General features: G+C 34.0%; 1 protein-coding gene across 11 annotated transcripts in view; it reads left to right on the top strand.

Annotated features, from left to right (window-relative positions):
• LOC126865885 (protein still life, isoform SIF type 1) overlaps positions 1–20732 on the top strand; it is a 33011-nt gene extending 12279 nt beyond the window's left edge. For 5 of the 11 annotated variants that reach the window (XM_050618814.1, XM_050618816.1, XM_050618815.1 and 2 more), the window contains exons 13-30: positions 4926–5071; positions 5153–5420; positions 5540–5683; positions 5798–5980; positions 6278–6532; positions 6710–6880; positions 7223–7409; positions 8655–8921; positions 9489–9769; positions 10181–10375; positions 10606–10714; positions 10822–11001; positions 11093–11211; positions 11313–11489; positions 11609–11796; positions 12489–12895; positions 12983–13204; positions 13359–20732. In XM_050618814.1, the coding sequence (XP_050474771.1) occupies positions 4926–5071; positions 5153–5420; positions 5540–5683; positions 5798–5980; positions 6278–6532; positions 6710–6880; positions 7223–7409; positions 8655–8921; positions 9489–9769; positions 10181–10375; positions 10606–10714; positions 10822–11001; positions 11093–11211; positions 11313–11489; positions 11609–11796; positions 12489–12895; positions 12983–13204; positions 13359–13537 (3678 nt within the window). In that variant the 3' untranslated portion in view covers positions 13538–20732. Of the gene's footprint in view, positions 1–1241; positions 4177–4925; positions 5072–5152; positions 5421–5539; positions 5684–5797; positions 5981–6277; positions 6533–6709; positions 6881–7222; positions 7410–8654; positions 8922–9488; positions 9770–10180; positions 10376–10605; positions 10715–10821; positions 11002–11092; positions 11212–11312; positions 11490–11608; positions 11918–12488; positions 12896–12982; positions 13205–13358 lie in introns of those variants that run through there. The other 6 variants (XM_050618821.1, XM_050618820.1, XM_050618818.1 and 3 more) reach the window with 6 other exon arrangements.
• The last annotated feature ends 1270 nt before the right edge of the window (positions 20733–22002 follow it).

Raw genomic sequence — 22002 nt, 5'->3', positions numbered from 1 at the left:
ATTGTATCGGTTGTTGTTCATAATCTGATCATAAAATAAATATAATACGTGTGAATGAATGTATTTTTATAGTGACCAGTTAGAGAGAATGATACGTACTAAAAAAATACGTATCTATTCGTTAAACGTCGATAACCTACTGACCCTGCCTACACATGCTTTGCACGAGTCACCTTTCAGCCTATTTCTATGCATCGTACTTGAACATTGATGGTACACAATGTCGCTTCTTTCCCTTCTTTTATTACTTCGTACTACGATATAACACGATAGAACACAATATAATACGATACATCAGTTTTAGATGAATAGAAAGATGAAAAGAAAGTAACAGATAGGGATTAATTTTGTATTGCTTTGTTATGAACATGTATTCCAGTTACATATGATTTCTTCCTTTCATTATATCATCATCCTAAATGGCATACTCATATAGAAAAACATTCATTTATATATATAGATGATGTATATAACATAAATTGATGTTTAATGGAAAAATTTAAAAGAGAAAAGCGGAGGAAGTGGACTGATTATATATTTAAATAGTTTTTCGAATACCTTCAACGTTATTTTGCCTTCGTACTTATTACAACCGCCAAATTAAACGTTATTATCTCGGATTTTATTTCAGGCGTGTGTGTATGTAAAGTAAATATATATGTATTACCTACACCTAGAGATTGATAACGCAAGCATGTCAAAGCAAGACTATAATTTTTTTAATATCGATAATTACAATTGATTATGTTGCATCGTATTTGATGCTTCTTCTTCGTAAAATGCGCAAAGGAGAGCACCGCTATTTTCGGAACGTATTCTTTACTTGACTAAAAGTTGTAGAAGTAGTAGCAGCAACGATAATGGCGGCAATAGCAACGATATCAGAAACGGTAGCAACAGTGGCAACAACAGCAGCTAGTACCGATATCTACGACTCATTTTTCCCTACAGACTACTTTCCACTGCGCTTTCCCACCCGCTTTCTGTGCTGTCACCCATTTTCCCATTCCAAACCCCGACGGTTCCGGTCTCTTCGCATTCCCTTGCCAACTTTTCCTTCCCCTACTTCTACTGCTATCCCTACTACTCCGAGTAGCCTGACTACTCTGACTACCCCGACTACCCCGACTACCTTGACTACCCCGACTACCCCGCTTACCCCGGCCCCCATTTGGCCTCCACAGAACGAGCGAGCGAGCGAGGTATTGATTCCCCTCGCGGTAGCAGCTCCACTTCTCTGTTCTCCAGCGCCCCAGTCGGGAGCAACTCACGTTCGTGGCTGCGGCCCACTAATTCACTGCTCGTTCGCGTAAAGTCAAGAAGTGAGCTCGATCATTATCGAGCTCAGCGAATAAGCTCAGAGAAATCAGGATCGATTTCTCTGGTCACTAAAGTGGTCATTTCGTTTGCTCGCTAACAATTAGCGGTCGGTTCTCCAAGATTCGGAGGACCAATACCGTCTGGAGTCTGTCCAACGGAATATCACGCGCATTTCACAATGAATGGAGATACTAGTGACACTTCTGAAGATTGGCCGTACACGCAAAGTTCTGTTATCATACGTTGTTGAACAGGAAAACGTTTCGGTTACTCGCACAAGATCCAAATCGGTAGTGAACAAATAAGATTTTCTCAGAAAAATATCCGAACCCGCGGTTTGCTGTGTAGCACCTACACAACTACACAGCTACACACCGAACAACTCCACTAGAAGAACTGCGACGGACAAGAATATTTTCGTTGGTACCTCGTATAGAAATTTTCCTTCTGGAAGAATCACATTTAAAACAATCGTTCGACACGTGCGGGCTCACGTGCTGTTGACAAAGAACAACTACACATCAAGTTCTTCGACTAGTTTTAGTTATTCATACATACATTGAATGATTAGATACCTGGTATATTTATTACTTTGATTTCCCTGCTCCGTTTCGCTTAGCAACGATTTTCCAAAATAGTTGATACATAGATTTATAAGTTAGAGAAATTAGAGAAATTAGAAAAGCAGGTAATGAGCTAACAAACAAACTCATTCTAACAAATGTTGTTCTGAAGTACAAAGAAAAAGAAGAGTTGAGCTGGAAAAGAGAAGAAGTGTAGAAGAGAAATATGGATATGTATAAAGAATACATAAAAAGGATAACGGAAAGGCAACAGATGTATGCGGATGAAAATAGAAAGGAAGAATAATTTCGAAAAGAAATAGAAATTTTTAAACTGAGATACGGTATTTGGTGTTCGAATAGAATATCTGTATGTATATATAAAACGCTAAAGAGAACGTGATATTGAGAAATGCAACATATTTTTATACAGAGAGTTCGTTTCTATGCATATATTGCAAAAGTATTCTATATATTTATCTTTGAAACCTATCCACCTACCAAGAAAAAGGAACATTTTTAGAATAATCCTTTCGGTTTATTAATCAACCCCGGGATTTGATTATCGCTTCTTAAAAAAGATCGATGAAAGTATTAAAAGAAAGAAAAGTCTTATTCAAGAGAGAAAGGAGCAGGGAGAGAGAAAGAGAGAGGGAACGTTTCTTTCTGCATGTACCTTGAAAAATAAAATCAAATGGAAGGATGAAATGGGCATCCCTGTTGAAACATATGCATATAAAAAAAACACATAAAGTACAAGTTTACGGTATATCCGCGAAATTGTCGATTTTCTAAAACAGATTCTTTCTAGTTTTACGAAACAGAAAATCACATAAAAAGGATCCTAGTAGTGATCTGTATAGTGCAAAAGCAGTTTGCCTTAAGTAGAGATTATAAATGTACAAATAATCGGAAGATTTTCATCTTACAACGGTGGTATTATAATATTTTCTCCTATGTAATGAAAACGTAGCGACAAGATTGCTTCTGTCCTTCGTGACAAATATCAAATATATTGTTATAAGGTGTAAAATATTGAAATCGATTAGGGGATTTGCTTCTTTTATTTTCGTCGTTTCTATTGTCTTTTCTCTACATGGCTACGTGGCTCTTACAGGCTTTTGGACTAATGGTTAAAAAGCTCTTTCTGTCAGAGCGATAATCTAATGCTCACAGAAAATGCACAATGCACGACGACTGTGCCTATTTTATTTTGTATGCACATTCGTAATTAACATTTTACATCTATTCAGGAAACTGTTGGAGCCATACGCTGTCACTTTTACTAAAAAGATTGTCCAAATTTTCAACCGAAGGGAAGAATTTATGCCTTAAGCATCGAGTTTCAAGATAACAAGGTGATCAGTTCTTACAATGATTAACGCAACGTTTGCCAATCAAATAATATTCTTTCATGTTTAGAATCGTAAAAGAGAAACGCGATACGAAATGTTCTATAGAAGGATGCTTTTAGACATGTTCGAGCTTGAATCAAATTAACAAAGGAATCCAAATCGAACGGAATCTTTCAAATCTACGATTGAACGACACGTTGTCTATTCTTCCACCGTCCAAACGACAATAAAGGCATCGATGGGGAAAAAGAACGAACAGGTCGAGGTGAACACGATGATTTTGACGAATTCGAATCAGAGTTACTCTTGCTTACTAACTGTTTAGGAAAAGCTGATTCGTTTTCTCTCGTTGATTCGTCCATCTGAAATCTTTTGATTCGGTTCAGCAAAAGCATCAACGTAATCAAGTATATACGATAATGGTAGAACCGAGATGGTCGATCAAGTGCATGAATAGTACCTTAAATCTGTTGAATCCGAGCAGCAGCTACACAGATTTGAAAACACTTCACAAAAAACATTGCAGAAAGTACTTTTGCCTTTGCAAAAGGCACACCATCAGCGTAATATGTATCAATGAAACGAGAAAATTGTATTGGTTTAATTACAAGAACGTTCGAGAAAAAGTCAACTTTGGTCTCGGTGACGGTTACTACTACAAGTTGCTTAGGATCATTAACGGTGCTTTGAACACTTGGGCTCAGCATTACATCCACGGTCTCAGCATTGCCCGCAAAGAGATCATGTTCAAGATAAACGGCACCGCCAAGAAAAATATGAAGCTCCTGAAGGAAGGTTGCTACTGTCATTACCATCCGCATATGACAGCGGATGCTTGCAACGCCGACTTTCTAAAAAAAGTCGTAAGTTTTTGGGCTGGTGAAGGCTTTTGGGGATTACGCGAAAAGCTTCGCGGTATGACAAATTATGCTAAAAAGGTAGAGACACCAGAGTTTCCGCGTTATTATTATAATCTTGTTTTCATTAGTACCTATTATTGTTATCGTAGCTGTTACCGTTATCGTTACTGTTATACCGTCGTTATTACCGTTACCATTATCGTTGCTGTTACCTTTACCGATATATCGTTACGAGAATCAATAACTATGTATACCGACATTGATACACCGCAGTTACTGTATTTTTACCGTATCTTTACTCATTTTTTCCACAATGTATCGTTGTATACGATCATTTTTTATATTTAAATAAATATGCTAATACGTAAAACGGTAGAACATATAAAGTAAGTATATAGCACAAGTATCAACATTTCTGATATGTTAATATTCGTAATTGGTGTATAATATCATTTTTATTCTTACATGAGAAGCATCAGTTCTTATGCTCGTCACATGTTCTACACATCCTTTTGCTGTTTCTTCTTTTTCTTTATCACTTGCTCTTTTCATCGTCTTTTCTACACACATACACACACACATAGATCCTGATTATTTTGTTCCAGTTTGAGAAATTGTTTACGTTTGATTATACGCCAACCCTACTTGGATTGCACTTACGATCGTAATAAAAATTATGTTTATAAATATATATAGTTCGGAAAATGTCAACTTAATATTGTACATTTGAGATTGAAAACGATGTATATACATACTTTCTTGTCATTCCTTTCCGTTGAAGTGGAGAAAGTGGACAAATCAGATAGTAATATTGGTAAATGTTGTAGATGTCAGACGATGATAAAATGTCGCTAACTACTGCCGTTAGCGATGACGACGATGGTGAAAGTGTCATAAATTCTCCATATCGAGGAAAACAGACTGGTACCGCTGCAGCTTCGTTCAATTGCACGGGAGCAGTTCGAAAAGCTGGGTAAGCGGAAAGAAGAGCTTTGTAATAGAGAGACATACATTAAGTTCCTAACGTAAATTTAACACAAATATCAAATTGCAGATTTTTAAGCGTGAAAAAATGGCTGTTACGAAAGAAGCATCAAATCGAGCTGGCGAGGAAGAGGGGTTGGAAAGGTTATTGGGTTTGCTTAAAGGGAACTACCCTTCTCTTCTATCCTTGTGATTCGCAAGAAAGTAGAGCCATGGAGGCAGCACCAAAACACTTGATTATAGTCGATGGTGCAATAATGCAACCAATTCCGGAACATCCAAAACGGGATTACATATTTTGCTTAAGCACCGCATTCGGCGATGCTTATTTATTCCAGGTAAGCGCGTATTGCGAAACCATTACGAATTATCGTGTCATACACTGGATAATACAGTCTCTATCGATATATATTGCTCGATTATCAATCGTAAATCCTTTCTTACTTTTATATACTAGGCACCATGTCAAGTGGAACTCGAAAACTGGGTGAACAGCATACATTCAGCATGTGCCGCTGCGTTTGCACGTCATCGTGGTAAAACCGGAACCCTTCATTTATTGCAAGAAGAAATATTTCGCTTAGAGAAAGCGATAGAATCGGTAAGCGGACCGGATATAGCTATGTATTACTTTGCTTTAATTTATGTTCCTTCTGACCACCAAGCGGAAGAGTTGGGGAAAATCGTTTAAACGTCTCTATCGTCTATTCTTTAGGATCATAAACTAAAACATATGGCGGATCTTCAGCAGTCTGTTGTATCCGATGTAGAAACAAAACAGCAGATTAATAATCAAATTGTTCAATGGGAAGAAAATTTGGAGCGACTTCATTGTGAGCAATTCCGACTAAGATGCTATATGGCGAGTTTACAGAGTGGCGAATTACCAAACCCAAAGGTTTGTATCTGTATATTGATTTAAGCGTAATAAAATTCTAATAAATGTAATGACTAAATGAAATTTTCGACTATGATACGCAAATAGTCTGTAAAACATCCTTGTGTGTTACGTTAACGTGCATAATTTATACTCATTATAGACCGTATAGAGAATCGGAAACTTGTATCGACCACCGTGAACCGCAAATAGAATCTTGTAAAACTTCAACGAGCCAGTTTCCGCTAGATTAGTAGGGGCAGCCGATAATTCCGATACGAGAATCACCTCGATTCAAATCTTTTATTTTCTCCGCAGAGTTTATTGACGCACGTATCTCGTGCTACGAAGCAAACATTAAACAAATTAGGAGTCTTTACCGTATCGTCGTTTCATGCTTTTATTTGCGCACGAAGTCCTTCGTTGCTGAATAATCTACTAGCAGGACGAGGAGCTACCAAGAGAAGACCACCGTTACTATCGAGATCCAATAGTGGATCGAGTAGGAGATCCCTTCAAATATCGTCTAGAGATGATGAGAAAACCGTGAAGGTGTATGTGCCGGAAAATCAGGTAAGCGACCCTAATTATTGTTTGTGATATTATATTTAAAAGTATACCAATCTATCTATGAATGTTCGTAATTGAAATAGTTAGAAAGAATATAAAATTGTAACGGTAACTTTGTACAATTGACATCATCAAAATTAAGATAATTTCTTTCACATTTATCTACGTTTCTATTTTCAGCTGGTATCCGTCTTTGTGCGTGACGCTATGACAGTAGAGGAATTCCTTGCGAGTGCTTGCAACAGGAAAAACCTTAATCCGATGGAACATTTCGTTCGTGTAAAGAAACGACGCGACATGGAAGATCATAATTATTTTGTACCACATAGAACGGACATGATAGAAACTTATGTAAGTATTAATGTCGTGTTATATGTTACGAATTAAACCGTTCACTTATTTGTCGATATTTCCTTGGTCTAATTGAACTGACGTAATCATTTTCTAGTAATTTATTATACATATAATATATATATTCTTACTGCAAAATTCTCTATCGAGAAGTTTGATTTCGAACATTTTTATTTATATGAAAGGCTATCCCTTTGTTTTATTGTTACTAGAAATAAAGTACTATCTGATTTATAATAATGACTAATTATTAATTACTAATTGCGAGGCTATTGTAAACGAAGAATAAATGAAGTAATTACATATTTATAGCATATCTAAGTAAATATACATATATTTCAGTTGCACACTCATGAGATCGTTGAAGTTTGCGCAAAAATCTTATATCAAGTAGAGCTACAGAGGAATACTCTTGAACAAATGTGGGGCTTTTCGGTGGAGGCAGAATTAATTGAGAATTCTGATCGGCAGGATGAATTGTGTTGTTACGTTAGCAGGGTTGAAGATAAGAGCGTCGCAATGCAAAATGGTAAGTAAAACGATGCACGCATTTTTCAAACTGATTATCATTGTGAGTTATGTTATAACTGTTATAAATCAAGATTTCTACTAGTATAAACATTAACGATATGGAAATTAAATCAATCAACTATTTATTTTTATTCGTTTAGCATAATAAACACGTATACTCGTAAACTCGAACTTAATATATCATTCTTCAGAGGAAAATTCGATAAAATTGCACGTTCGCATCGTTTTCCATAAAACTGCTTGATGTAATATAAATAGGAGATCAGTCAGGCAAGCTCAAGATTCTCTTTCCATCCCTCTTTGATCTAATTTAAGAATGAAGGTGAGATACATGTGGAAACACAAAGTCGGGTGACCTTAATCAGATTTTTTTTTGTCTGCATCTGCAGAATATCTTGTAGAGAGTGACATTGAAAAACATTGATTTTTTGTATTGTACTCCCCATTAACTGAGCAAATACAGATTTATATTCTTTAACGAAGCAAGGCATGCATAATGTACATATTTATATGATATATAAATGATATAAAATAATATATATATTATTAAATTATATATATATATATATATATATATATATATATATATATATATATATATATATATATATATATATATATATATATGTAATGTCGTAAACCTCGGGGTAATTCAGGTGATCGATTTTGAAGTCTGAAAATCGAGTTTATTGTGAAAATACTTAAATGAAGTACAGGAGTAAACAACAATTAGTACCAATCGATAACAGTAAACAATAAATAACAAGTTCTGTGCAATACCTGAAAATCGAGAATCGATTTTCAACGTCCTGAGCTACCGATCTTTCTCCGTCAATCTTCAATGTTTTAAATAATTATTCTTTCTTCTGTGATCTTGTCTATCTCTGATGTTGCTCTCTATCCGTCCGTTTGGGAAATGAATGTCTCTCAAAATGGCTGCCCCTAAAACAAAGAAAGTCACTGTGTCTGTGAAACAAAGAAAGTCGTGCTGTCCGTGACAGAGAAAGTCCCTATTACACTTGTACCCTAGAGAGTTTACGTATATATAATATAAATAATATAAAATCATGTTTTAAACATTATAAATTATGCAGCGCATTTTAATTTTTGTGTATTTTTCAAAATTAACAATGATAATATGTATTCTTATTCTTTTTTAATCATTTTTTAAAAATTACACATGTTCCTTCGGACTTCAAATTAAACTTTTAACGTGATACTTTTTTATTTTGACATTTTTCAGGAATCATTAAAGGAGACGAGATCATGGTAATTAACGGTGCAATAGTAAGCGATTTAGACATGATGTACTTGGAAAGTGTGTTGCAAGAAGAAGTTGGTCTATGTATGATGATGAGATCTTCGCGAACTGAACCACCAGATCTTACAGGCATAATGAGAGTCACCGATGACATAATCGAGAGTTTGGTTTGCCCGCCACCACCTTCTGATCCACCGGTTATAAGCGAAGAAATGATTTCCGGTTTAATCGTTCCAGCCCCCGGATGGAGTAAGGATTTTTGTCTACTTGAACAGTTTATTTTCCACTTTTTGTTCAACATTATTCCATATTTTCTTCAGTCCCTTTCTTATATTACCCCTCTCTCTGCTTGTAATAACTTTTCTGAGAAAAAATATTTAGGATATACAACATTATTTTATTTTAATTTTTATTCCTACTGTATGCATTTTCGTACAATAACGGTAACGTAGCAGTAGCAGTAGCAGTAGCAGTAGAGTAGCAGTAGTAGTAGCGAAAGTGGTAGCGGTGGCGGTAGCGGTAGCGGTGGCGGTAGCGGTAGCGGTAGCAGTAGTAGTAGCGGTAGCAGTAGCAGTAGCAGTAACAATACTAGTAGTAGTAGTAGTAGTAGTAGCAGTAGCAGTAGCATAATAGTGATTCTTTCCTTTCTTAATAAAAAGATTTTTAGTTAACTTCATCCATACTATAAAGCGTCGAATTATTGTTACAAAATATACAGTATTTATCTAATAATTTAATAAAATAAAATTAACAAATAAATTATTATTACAAATATATAATCTGTGCATACTCATATGTGTATGTCGGTGAATGTAGGCAAAGAAAGTATCGCACAGGAGTGTACGTCAGCAGCTCACATGGAAAATGGCAAACAAACATCTCGCACAAATTCATTCGAAATAGAAAACTTATTGAAAACCGCCGAACAAGTAACTGGTATCTGTCGATCACCTGGTGAAACAAGAAAATCTAGTCCCACTGGAAGTGTTGTTAGTTCTCATTCTCAAGCTATGACGCCGAGTCGGCAATTAAGCGATGCTGAGAAATTGAAGAAAGTTATTCTAGAATTAATTGAAACTGAACGTACTTATGTGAAGGTGCGTTTGATCACAACTTATTGTGAAATTGTATTTATGTGACGCTTTACTTTGCTGCGATCCTCAAACTTTTATATTTCAATCTCGTTCTCACGTTGACAAATAACAAGATCTATGAAAATGTTTCGCATAAAATTCAAGCAAAGAATCATGCATGCTAATAAAAATTTAGTCATATTTTTCGAAACTTGAGGTATTTTGTAACATTAGAAAAATACAATCGACTCGAAAATGACCAGAAAAATGCAGCAGGGTTAAAATCGAATCTCAATCTCAATCTTAGGAGATTTGCACTCTACATTGTGTAAACATATGATACATACGTATATATAATATACATATATTGTCGCGTAAAATATTTATAACTAAAATAGGTATTACATTACATGAACAAATGAAATACTTTTTCAGAACTTAAATAATTTGCTGGAGAACTACTTAGAACCCCTTAAACGCGAAACATTCTTATCGAATGCAGAGATAAACGCATTGTTTGGGAACATACAAGAGATTGTTACATTTCAACGACAATTTCTACAAAATCTTGATCATGCGATCGAGATGGAAGCTGATTTCAATAATTTCGACCATCCTAGTCAATTTAAGGTATGCAATATTGATGATCTGCAATAAGAAGGTTATACCTTTGCTATCTATTGTATTTATTTTATCGAATATTTGTATGTATGGGTATACGTGTTTTCCTCTTTACCATACATACGTACAAGTATACACATATACATACGTATGAACAATAACGTAAAAGAAGTACGAAGTAAAAGATTTATATGTATTTGTATTGTACAATGTGCGAATTATCTATATTTTTTTCAAAGGGTGTCCTGTTTTCTATTGGAAGTGCCTTCTTATATTACGTAAATCATTTCAAGTTGTACAGTTCGTTTTGTGCTAGCCACTCAAAAGCACAAAAGGTTTTACATCCAAGTGAGTAAAATTCCGATTTTCTTCTTTATTAAGATCTATCTATACTCTATTAAGAAAATGAAGAAAAAAATGCTTTAAATGAACTTTTCTTTATTTTCTTTTATTAGATGAAGGAAACCAAGCTTTGCAAGAGTTCCTGCAAGCGCGCAATCCAAGGCAGCAACACTCGTCGACTTTAGAATCATACTTGATAAAACCTATTCAACGAATACTGAAATATCCGTTGTTGTTACAACAGCTTCGAAACCTAACTGACGAACGAAGTGAAGAGCACCAGCACTTGATCGGTAAACGAGACAATTATTATAAATGTTTGTCTCTATATAAATATATACAAAAACTTGTTAAATTAATATTAATTGTTTATCACGAGTACAGAAGCCTTAAAAGGAATGGAGAAAGTAGCAGAACACATCAATGAAATGCAAAGGATTCACGAAGAATACGGAGCTATCTTTGATCACTTGTTCAGGCAACATCAAAAGTCTTGCAAACAGGTAAATAAAATATAATAAACTTTCAAAGGCATTCCACTTCCAGATTTTATATTCTATATTTTGCATTTTATGCGTATCTTGCAATGATGCTATCTCGCCAGCCGATCGACTTAAGTCCAGGAGATCTTTTATATTATGGAGGGGTCGAATGGCTCAATATTTCCGACTTTCTTGGTAAAATCAAGAAAGGACTGGAACTGCACGCAATGTGTTTTGTGTTTAAGTCTGCTGTCGTATTCTTGTGTAAAGAAAGGTTGAGACAAAAGAAGAAGCTTATGGTAATTTTTTTATTTTCTTCTTTCATCTTAAAAATAACATAAAAATTTATTTATATGTATACTTATATACAATATATATATCTGGACACATATCATAAATTTAATGATATTTTGATCAGGGGGTATCCACTAAAGCGAATTCCAGTGAGGTAGAAATAATTCGCTATCAAGTATTAATTCCTGTAACGGAAGTACAAGTTAGAGCTAGTTCCGCCAAAGATATGGAATCTCATTTCCTGTGGGAATTGATCCACTTAAGAAGTCAATTACAGAGAAGATCGGAGAAAGTATACGTGCTTTCTAACAGGTATCGTCTAACGGTATTTCTTCTTGAATTAAAAGTTTTAAAACATACACGCTTTGCCCTGAACCACCGCATCATCCGACAAATTTATCTGCATTAATTTGTCGCTACACATCATTGTCAGGTACATTTTATATATGTATGTATATATAAAAGTATGGTATATACTTTTTATTGTATATACGCGTGATGTATCATATGCTATACTACTTAACAAACATTTTCATATTACGTTACGGGCGCAGTCAGCAGAGTGTGCGTAATCGGCCTTGCCCTAGGAATGTCAGTATTATACACTGCCGACTGGTGAAGTCCGAAGAAACAATTGAATAGCGAACGACGAACTATTAATTGTGTTAATAAGATTAACACAAAAACAACTTAGCGCGACGCTGCCCACATGGATTTATTAATATCCACATATTTTATTTCAAACCTGGCAAAGTTCGCAAAAAGATAATAATCCCATCAAACTGCCCATCAAATGGTGGGCATTGTCAATTTTACTCGTATCATATTGGTCCATGTTCGGAATTCGAGTATTTTTTAGGCGACGGTATGTAATGCTGACATTGGTTGGGTAAAGCCGATTTTTGTATACCCTACCAGCTAACGATTTCTAGAGCGATTAGAATCGAAATTGTACGTAATATGTGTAACATTTATACATATATTACCTTTATGTATTTCCTTAGCACAACAGAATTCAGAAATGCATTTTTGAGGACGATACGTCAAATTATTCGAGAATCGGTTCGAAATATGAGTATACCATCGACGAAACAGAACTTGAGCCAACCACCGATTACTATTTCACCACGAATGTCAACTGGACATGTTGAAAAGTTTGAGAAACAGTCGGCAAGCCAGGGACAAAATGGCAGTAACAGTAGCGCCGTAACTACCGGTACGCTATCGAAAAAAATGGTTAAACCGCAAATATTGCCAACTTCCCATAACGTAAAACGAAAATATAGCCAATCGAAGCAAACGGTAGAGCATGAAAGCTCCGAAGATAAAGATACCGAGGAGCCAGCAGGCGCAATCAATCAACAGCAAACAACATTTCGCTCCCGAAGCAAGACTATCAGCGATACATCCGGTGAGATTTGTTTGTTATGACACGAATATAATTAATTTTTTCTTACGTGAATGGAGGATTCTGAGGAACGTTATTTTTAACGCACAGGAGAGGTGAAAGTCGAGATGGATTCAGGAACAAAATCCGAAGGAGAAGAAGATTCGCAAGCTTTTTTAGGTGAGAAGAAGGCGAATTTGGGCCGCACACCGAATCATTTGACTTTGAGCACCACTTCAACAATTTCAGCAGGAAGTACGGGTAGTCAGGCGAGACTGATCCAATCTTCTCATCAGCCGGAAAATTATCAGCCGATCGCAGTCAAGGAACTTGGTAAGAAGTTCATATTCAATCGAATAAGCATTCTTATCTTAAACGAGAGGTCTCTCATTACGTTATATGGTCTATTATATTGTACTTGTATACATGTGTATACTATTTTATGTATATATTATTATATATCTGTATTGAATATTACCTGTTGAAGGTTCGCCGATTTGGAAACCACGGGAATTACCCTCGCTAGGAGAGTCTACGACGTTGCCACGTAAGGGTAAGTCGGCCAGCGAGTTTGGGGATATAAGCTCATCTCATAGCGCCTCCCGAAAGTCTCTGATAGAAATCAATAATTGTGCTCAACAATCTAACTGTAATAACCACGTTTAAATTAAATAGATGTTAACTGATTGACGAACCATCGAGTTAAGTTTAAAAACCGTGCAACAGAATAAACCAAATAACTACTCAATTACCGTGTAAACTGTAAAAACTAGCGCTCGCTTGCCGCCCACGCGGAATACTTAATTAAACTTTAACACTACGCGTTTCCCTCCTGCACATCTCCTTCTTCTCGTTTCGTCTTCCAAACGCGCTACGCGTTATAAAACGTCGTTGGTGCTACTCCTCTGTACAACGAACGATATTCAATTGTTTGACAGGAGAGAATCTTAAAGAAGGGAGAGAACTTTGCTTTTAATGGGAAACAAGCTTTCCCACGAAACAAACGGCGAATGTTTCGGTACGTGTCTTATGCGCAACTGGTAACAATTCCAGCGGAAATCGTACTTGGACTCTTTTCTCCGTTCTTTTGTCAACTATCTTTCAATCTTTCACCTATTATCGAATAAAGACGCGATATTGCTATTCGCTGCTACCATCATATTGTAATCAAAATCAAACATTAATTGTATTAAAAAATACAAATATCACGCATACACTGACATGTACATACGTAAATAAGTAAGTACATACATACATACTTGTGCGCGCACACACGCATACACGCACGCACGCATATATGTAGACTGCATAGATATACGTTATTCAACCAACAATATTAACAGGCAGTAAACGATTTTAACGAATACCGCAAGACACTCTCTCTCTCTCTCTCTTTATCTATTATTACTACTATTACTGCTACTGCTAGTATCATTGTTACTACTATTACAACTACTACCACTTACTCTTATTACTACTGCTGCTACTGCTGCCGTTGCTACCACACTACTTCTGCAATTATTGTTGCTGCTGGCTCTTCTGTTGCTGTTGCTGGTGCTGTTGCTGGTGCTGCTACTACTACTGCATGCTTGTACTACTACTGCATCGTACAATGAAGTAATTCTTCTTTAAAATATTTGGGTGAAAATTAAGGATTAATTTTTAACCACTTTTAGGTTAAACGTAACTATTTTAACCAATGTAAATGTAACTATTTTCATGTTTTTTCTGCGTGGACGGCAATGCGATACAACGTAATAAACTCTGTATATAATGTAATATTGACGCGATCAATATTGTCATTCTTTCGTTATAGGGAATTTTATTTTTAATGTTACTTAAACTTTATTTTTAATGCTACTTAAACTAAATTAGGATATTCGACGCTAAAACTATAAGGATGAATTTGTGAATTTGTTGATTTCTGGATTTGTAGGTTTGCAGGTTTGCAGGTTATTAGCTTAGTGAATGACAAAGAGCGTAACGATACGCGGAATGGTATCGGATTGATACCATTAAAGAAAATTATTACGGTAATATATATGCGTTTAAACTTAAATGTACCACTAATATAATACAGTTCGCAATCAGTGAAACAAGTGTCTGCGTGAAATACCGTCGAAACATCGATATATAAATATCACAAAAAGTAACGATATTTGACGCGTAACGCCCTGTTATTGAATACTAATATAAGTTAACATGATATCGAGGGATAAATACTTGTAAATTAGAAAACAGAAAGTATATCTATATCTACATATATATATATATATATGTATGTGTATATATATATATTCAGAGTAATTCTCTTGCTAGTTAACTCGAAGGAAACGTTGCTTCACCGCAGTGATAACGCCGTGTCGGTATATGTGATCTGTCACATTCATCACTAAAAGTCAATATCGGCGCTGTGCTAGTGCAGAGATGGCTATGTGTTGTATATATGTAAAATGAAAATGAGAGTAAATGATCCATAGAGTGATTAGCGACGCTGCTTTTGAGTCGGCTAGCGAAAAAATCACCCTGTACATATACGCGTATGCAGTGGCGTGCAAAAATATTCAGTCATCATTTAGAACAGAATAACTTCTTTAAAATTAGTTCAAACGATTTGACTTTTCTTGAGAAGTTAGTAGAATTAGCTTATTACATGATGTGTAAAAAATATTTTGAAAAATTTACAATGGAATCACGAAGAAAATAGTAAAGATCACTTTTTACAATTTTTTTATTTCACTAAGCAATGAAACTCTAAACACTATTTCTTATAAATTTATGTCACTTATACTATATATGTTAAAAATTTCATCGAATTCAGTTGATGCAGAAATAAGTGACAGGCATCGAAAAACGTAAGAATCTTTAGATTCATTACGGTTATAGGCCGAAATTCGTGAAAAACTGCGATTTTCACCATTTTTAATCGTTCCTAGCTTATAGGAACGTTAACCAATTTCGATCAAATTTTTTATAACTGACATAAATGTGCAAAACATACTTTTCAAATTTCCATTACAGACTTAGATAAAAAAAGGGTTATAAAAGAACAATTTTTACTATTTTTTTCTCATTTCCGATCAATTGCAATTTTGTCAAAATTTTGTTTACACGTCATTTAGTAAACTAAGCCTTCTAACTTTTCAAAAAGGTACAAGTCTAATTTGGTCCAATTAAAAAAATTTTTGTTTTGTTTTACAGGGTGGCCGCACACCATTTTTGCACGTCACTGTATATACATATATATACATATATATATACGTATGTGCGTGCGTGAACGTATGTGCGCTCGTGGGTGTGTGTATATAAATAAAATATATGTATACAGGATGGGAGTAAATGGTTGTTCATAAATCTAAGGATATCTATATCAAACGAAGTGAATCGTATATACATAAGTAAGAACTTACTTACGTTTATGCACTCACTGATAGATCCTATACTTTTCTTCTATGTTTTTTTTTTTATTTTGAAAAGAAAAAAGGAGTTGCCGTGAAATAGTATAAATCGATAACGATAGAGGTAAAGTAATACATTGGGTAATTAAAATATATCCCTAAATTTTTGAACACTACTTGGAATCATCCTATATATACATGTACGTGTACACATATTATCTATATGAATGACACGCATATATGGATGCATAATCAAAATACGATATATTTTCTTTTAAACATTTCATAGGGATACCATCAATGGTATAAATCGTTTGTGTCGGACAAGATAACTATTAGATTTATTATGCTAATTTCTTGTTGAAACAAATAATGAAACGAAAAATTTAACGTAAGGTTTATTTTATTTCATTTCATTTCACTTCGTTTCAATTCGTGTTTCGTTTCCACTTCATTTTGTTTCATTTCGCATTAATTTCATGAATAACAGTAAATAGTTCGATGCGTTACGAAATGTGAATTTGAAGCACATATCAACCAACGACAGCCCATATGTCGAACAAATTATTCTTGTATTTCTTTTCTTCGTCAAAATGCCAGCATATTCGTTAGTCGTGTCCTCCAATTAATCTTTTTCATGTTCGACACTACCGATTTAAATATGAATCCCTTGTGTAAGAAATTTCAAATTTCCGATCATCCAGTATACTTGATCTAACAAACTGGATATACTGAAGAAACGAAACAACAATGTAGCGAGATATACTTCGCGCGACATTCATTTAAAAAAGAATGAGAAAAGAGCACATAAGAAATTTAAATTCGATCAATCAACTGGTCGTTCTATTTGATCGGCAACTATTCCATCATTAGTTTCACTATCTTGTTGCATACACGGATATGTTTATCGTGCAGCAATTATGTACAATGAAAAAGCTTAGACTTTGTTTTAAATCTCCTCGCACGCATTTGTATTAACAAATTTATTCGATAATTATCTTTACGAAAAGCAAAAATCACACATACTATTAATACATTTATCAGATTCTGTAAATTCGTAGAATTACATTACAAATGATAGGTCATCACGCTGTTGATCATGTTTACTAAAAAGTATGTCAGTGTGTGTGTGCGTGTGTCGGTAATGCATCCTGCTTGTTTTATCGCGTTTCGTGAATATTTTTACAAAAACAACTTGTATCAAAGAATTTGTTGAAGTTTAAGTTGTAAATTTATTTAAACATCTTTCTATATCAGCGGCTCGAAATTAAAATGCTAGTATTTAACTCAGTACACAAATAGAGACATTAAAGTTCGACTATGAGTTTCAGTCAAAAAATATTTTGAAAGGTATTTCATGTTAGCTTTCACTCTATTTCGAGGGATTTTACAGAGAAACGATTAAAATGTATAAAAGTTAATGGAAGAAATGTAATATTCTGGGCGGGGGGGGGGTATGAATATACGAATACATCTGCATATTACTACCGAAACTTGAAAATCCATGTCAAGTATCTTTGAAAGATCATGGTTGAAAATCGTCTTTTACGCTCCGCTTCCGCTTGAAGTTTGCGTATGTTCACTTGGAACATGTAGAAAAAATGACACACGCGGGCAATAAAAAAACGTATTGAATGAGCATTGTATACTGTTGAATATTGTATATAACGAAAGAATAAACCAAATAAGACCAAATACGACAAATTATAGGAAACAAATAAAAAGGAGTAGAAGAAGAGTAGCAAGAAAGGAAAGAAAATGAAGAGAAAGAAAGAAAATGAGAAATAATTTGAAAAAATGAAAAATTGTCAACCAACCAAAAATAAAATAAGACTACAAACTGAAATCACAGAAAAGCGATAGATGTACATTTTACACCGATTTATAGAATTTGAAAGCTTGATCGTAGCTGTACGATAAAATTCTTTACACTTTCTATAATTATCATTATGCTATAAAACCACGTGCTCTTTTTTTTCTCATTCAACATCCATACATACGTGCACACTTTGCAACATATGCACACACTTACATAGTAATCGCATAATCGCACACGTGCGCATATACACACAATACGTACGTACATAATAAGTTATTGATTAATATTTCACGATGGAGAAGAAATAACAAAATATCTACTTAACGATTATTATAGATATAATGCGTGCGGATTTAAGATTTACAGATTTTCCGTTGCTCGAGTTATTGCATTGTCTACTACTACTACTACTACTACTACTACTACTACTACTACTACTACTACTACTACCACTATATCCTCCTCCCCCTCCTCCTTCTTCTCCTACTACCACTACTATTACTACTACCACTACTACTACTGTTACATTATTACACTATCACACTGCTACACTATACTACTATTACTACTACTACTACTATTACTGCTGCTACTACTGTTGCTACTCCTACTACTACTTCTATTACCACTCCCACCTCTCCCCTTCCTCTTACTACTACTACTATTACTAATCCTATTACTACTATTACTATTACTACTACTGCTGCTTCTGCTATTACTACTGCTACTACTACTACCGCTACTACTGCAATTGCTGCTACTACTGCTGCTACTACTACTACATACACACAACATATTAAAATATGTAACAACACACAAATTTTATTATATAAATTTTACCGAGATACGTTTCCGAACAAAAGTTGGTATTTCCTTTTTTCTCGATCTGCATGACATCCTGTTTATCCTACACAATGAGATTCCTTCTTTAAATTGTAATTCATTTGGAATTAACATCGATACAGAATGAGTTAGAATCGTGATAGGAGTAATTGGTCCAATAATAAATATTACTTTCTCGTAATTTTTCAGAGTATTAAATCGGTTTGTTATATATGAAATACTTTATCCATCAAACATAAAAACCTAGTGATAAGGTTTTTAGTGTTTAATATTCCATTCAGTAGATCGTATTACGCCTACATACATACATTCATATTTATATGACAATCAATGGAAATCTTAGATTAATTATTTTTTCTGTTTCAAAAGAAGGAAAACTGGTACAACGAAAAATGAGAATTATAATTATTATAATCACGTTAACAGTATTAATAAAGAAAAGTATCGATAATATTGTTAATAATAAGAATGAGAAGAAATCGGAAATTTGAAGAGTGATAAAGCGAAAAAATAATTAAGATCAAAGTATTTTGTGTGTTTAGCTTGTGAGAAATTAGGCCGTTGGTGCGCGATAACGGATCCTAAAAATGTTAGGAGTATCGTAAAGTTCCTGAAGATTGAATAAACACGCAACGCAGGCAATGAGAAAAATGGCAAATGGTCGCAACACTGTAGCTCGGAGACGTATCTTGGTACATAGTTGGCCTAGTAACAAGTTTCATATTTTTCGCCCCAATCGAAGTGAATCGTCAAGTACTTATCATCTATTATACTATATTATTGACATTATCCAGAAATTTTATTGAAATAAACTTTATCGATACCGTTGAACATAATGTACTTAAATTGTGACGACGACAATTTCGATATTGTTACGGGCACTGAGTATACAGAGTGAAAGGAGAAAACAAAAATGAGGGAGAAGAGACAGGATGCGAGAAAAAGGGGAAAAGTAAGTAAATGAGTGAGTGAATGAATAAGAGTGAAGACGGTAAACGTGGCTCCGTGATGTGTGTACGTTTGATTGTATGTATGTGTGTATGTATATGGAGGAATGAGAGAAGAAAGTTGGAAAAATGAGAGAAGAAGGAAGTGGGAAGCAAAAAATAAACGGACATCAGCCTTTGAATGGATGTGAATCCGAATATTTGAAATGAGAGAGATCGATAGAATTATTATTGTATAATTATATAAACGGAAATATAAGAGATACAAATATGAATAGGAATACGAATATAAATGTGAATATGAATATGAATACGAATATGAACATGAACATGAACATCAATATGAACATGAACATTAATATGAATATGAATATGAATATGAATATGAATATGAATATGAATATGAATATGAATATGAATATGAATATGAATATGAATATGAATATGAATATGAATATGAATATGAATACGAATATGAATATGAATATGAATATTAATATGAATACAAAACAAATTGGAACAGGGTGGGCCGGTCGTGTTAAAATAAAACAAGTATAGAATACAATGACGATATAACGAATCTTTCTACGTATATTATTTCCCTGTCATTAATACATATGCACACTTGTGTGATGAATCAGAAATTGAGAAACCTTGTACCTTACGTATAAATACGCAAAGGCAGTGCAAACATGTTGTTTATGTTTTGTGTAATTATACATTAGTAATGAACATTATATAATTATGATAATTCCTGTATTTATTGTTACTGTTCCTCGGTTACACGGAAATGTTCAAGAATGATCCATTTGTACAATCATTAAGTTATTAAAATATGATTATTCAGTATCAAAGATGCGTATCTTTTCTACCTCCTTTTCTACTCCATTCATCGTTCTTACATATTACTCTTTCTTTTATTGCGATTCTATCTGATTTTATTATATATACATATATACAAGAGTAAAATTTAAAAATAATATTGTAGAGTAAGAATGATTCGGTAACTGTGACAAAGTACATAACACAGGTGTATTATTATCTCCAATTAAAACTAGATAGAACGCAGGTGTGCACAACTTGATACTGAGGCCAGGTACGGATTAAGTGTCTTCACGGGAGAATTCCCATTTTTTAAGTCCCTGAAAATAATTGTCTAAGTTGGAACAAAAATTTGAAAATGCTTTGAAAAAAGTTTTGTAACGGTAGCTTGTTTTATAAGTTTTAAATTTTATTAATAAGCTACTTTACATAGTTTCTTCTTTCTTCTATCAAGTATATATACTTGATAAATTTTCAATTTTGATTTTCTCTGAAACGGAGCGTTATATGAAAATATTTTACTCTATAGTTTTTTCTTGTTTCTTCATAAGGAATTATTCGACCAAAAGCTGTATATACAATATATTTATATTACTTATATTATTTTTTTAAAAACTTTTGTAAAAATGAAACAATTACAAAAGAAACTGGATTTTATAAAAATATTTCAATATGATTTATTGCAAAATAAGTCTTATTTTATATTTATGGAAATTTATTTCATTTCAACACGCCTCTCCCTTTCTCATTTTTGTATGAAGAATCACCGTTAAGTCATTTTCCAAACGTTCCAGGCCTGAAAAACTTTAAATCGGCCCTGCATGAACCGATCATTATCAATGATTTATTGAGTATATCGATATTAATCTACGATGTACTCTGCTCCGATAAGTTTTTATATTTCCATTACTGCTTACGAGAAGTTTAATTTCATTGTAAATGTTCATCTCTTTCTAACAGCTCCTTTATTAATATATTCAATCACACGATAAGATGTTCGATAAATTCGATATGAAGACGAAAAGTCAGTATTAGTTTAAGGTATTCCAGACTGATTCTTCGATTGAGTAACAAAACAAACGATTTATAGGTGACATTAACAATAAAATAGTTATCAAATCATTTGTTGGTAGTGATTGTGAAAGAAGGAAGTTAAGAGGTATCGAAGAAGAAAAGAACCAAACTCTATGAAGTTAACATAATCTACGGGTGAAATCCGAAATTCACGCTTGAGTTTTGAATTATTCGCAATATGAGTCGAAACAGAATATTTGTTTTACTACTATTCTGTTATATGTTACA

Source organism: Bombus huntii, chromosome 5, assembly GCF_024542735.1.
Source record: "Bombus huntii isolate Logan2020A chromosome 5, iyBomHunt1.1, whole genome shotgun sequence".
Lineage (NCBI taxonomy): Eukaryota > Metazoa > Arthropoda > Insecta > Hymenoptera > Apidae > Bombus > Bombus huntii.
Note: the sequence above shows the minus strand (reverse complement) of the source record. Positions and strands in the feature narration are given on the sequence as shown.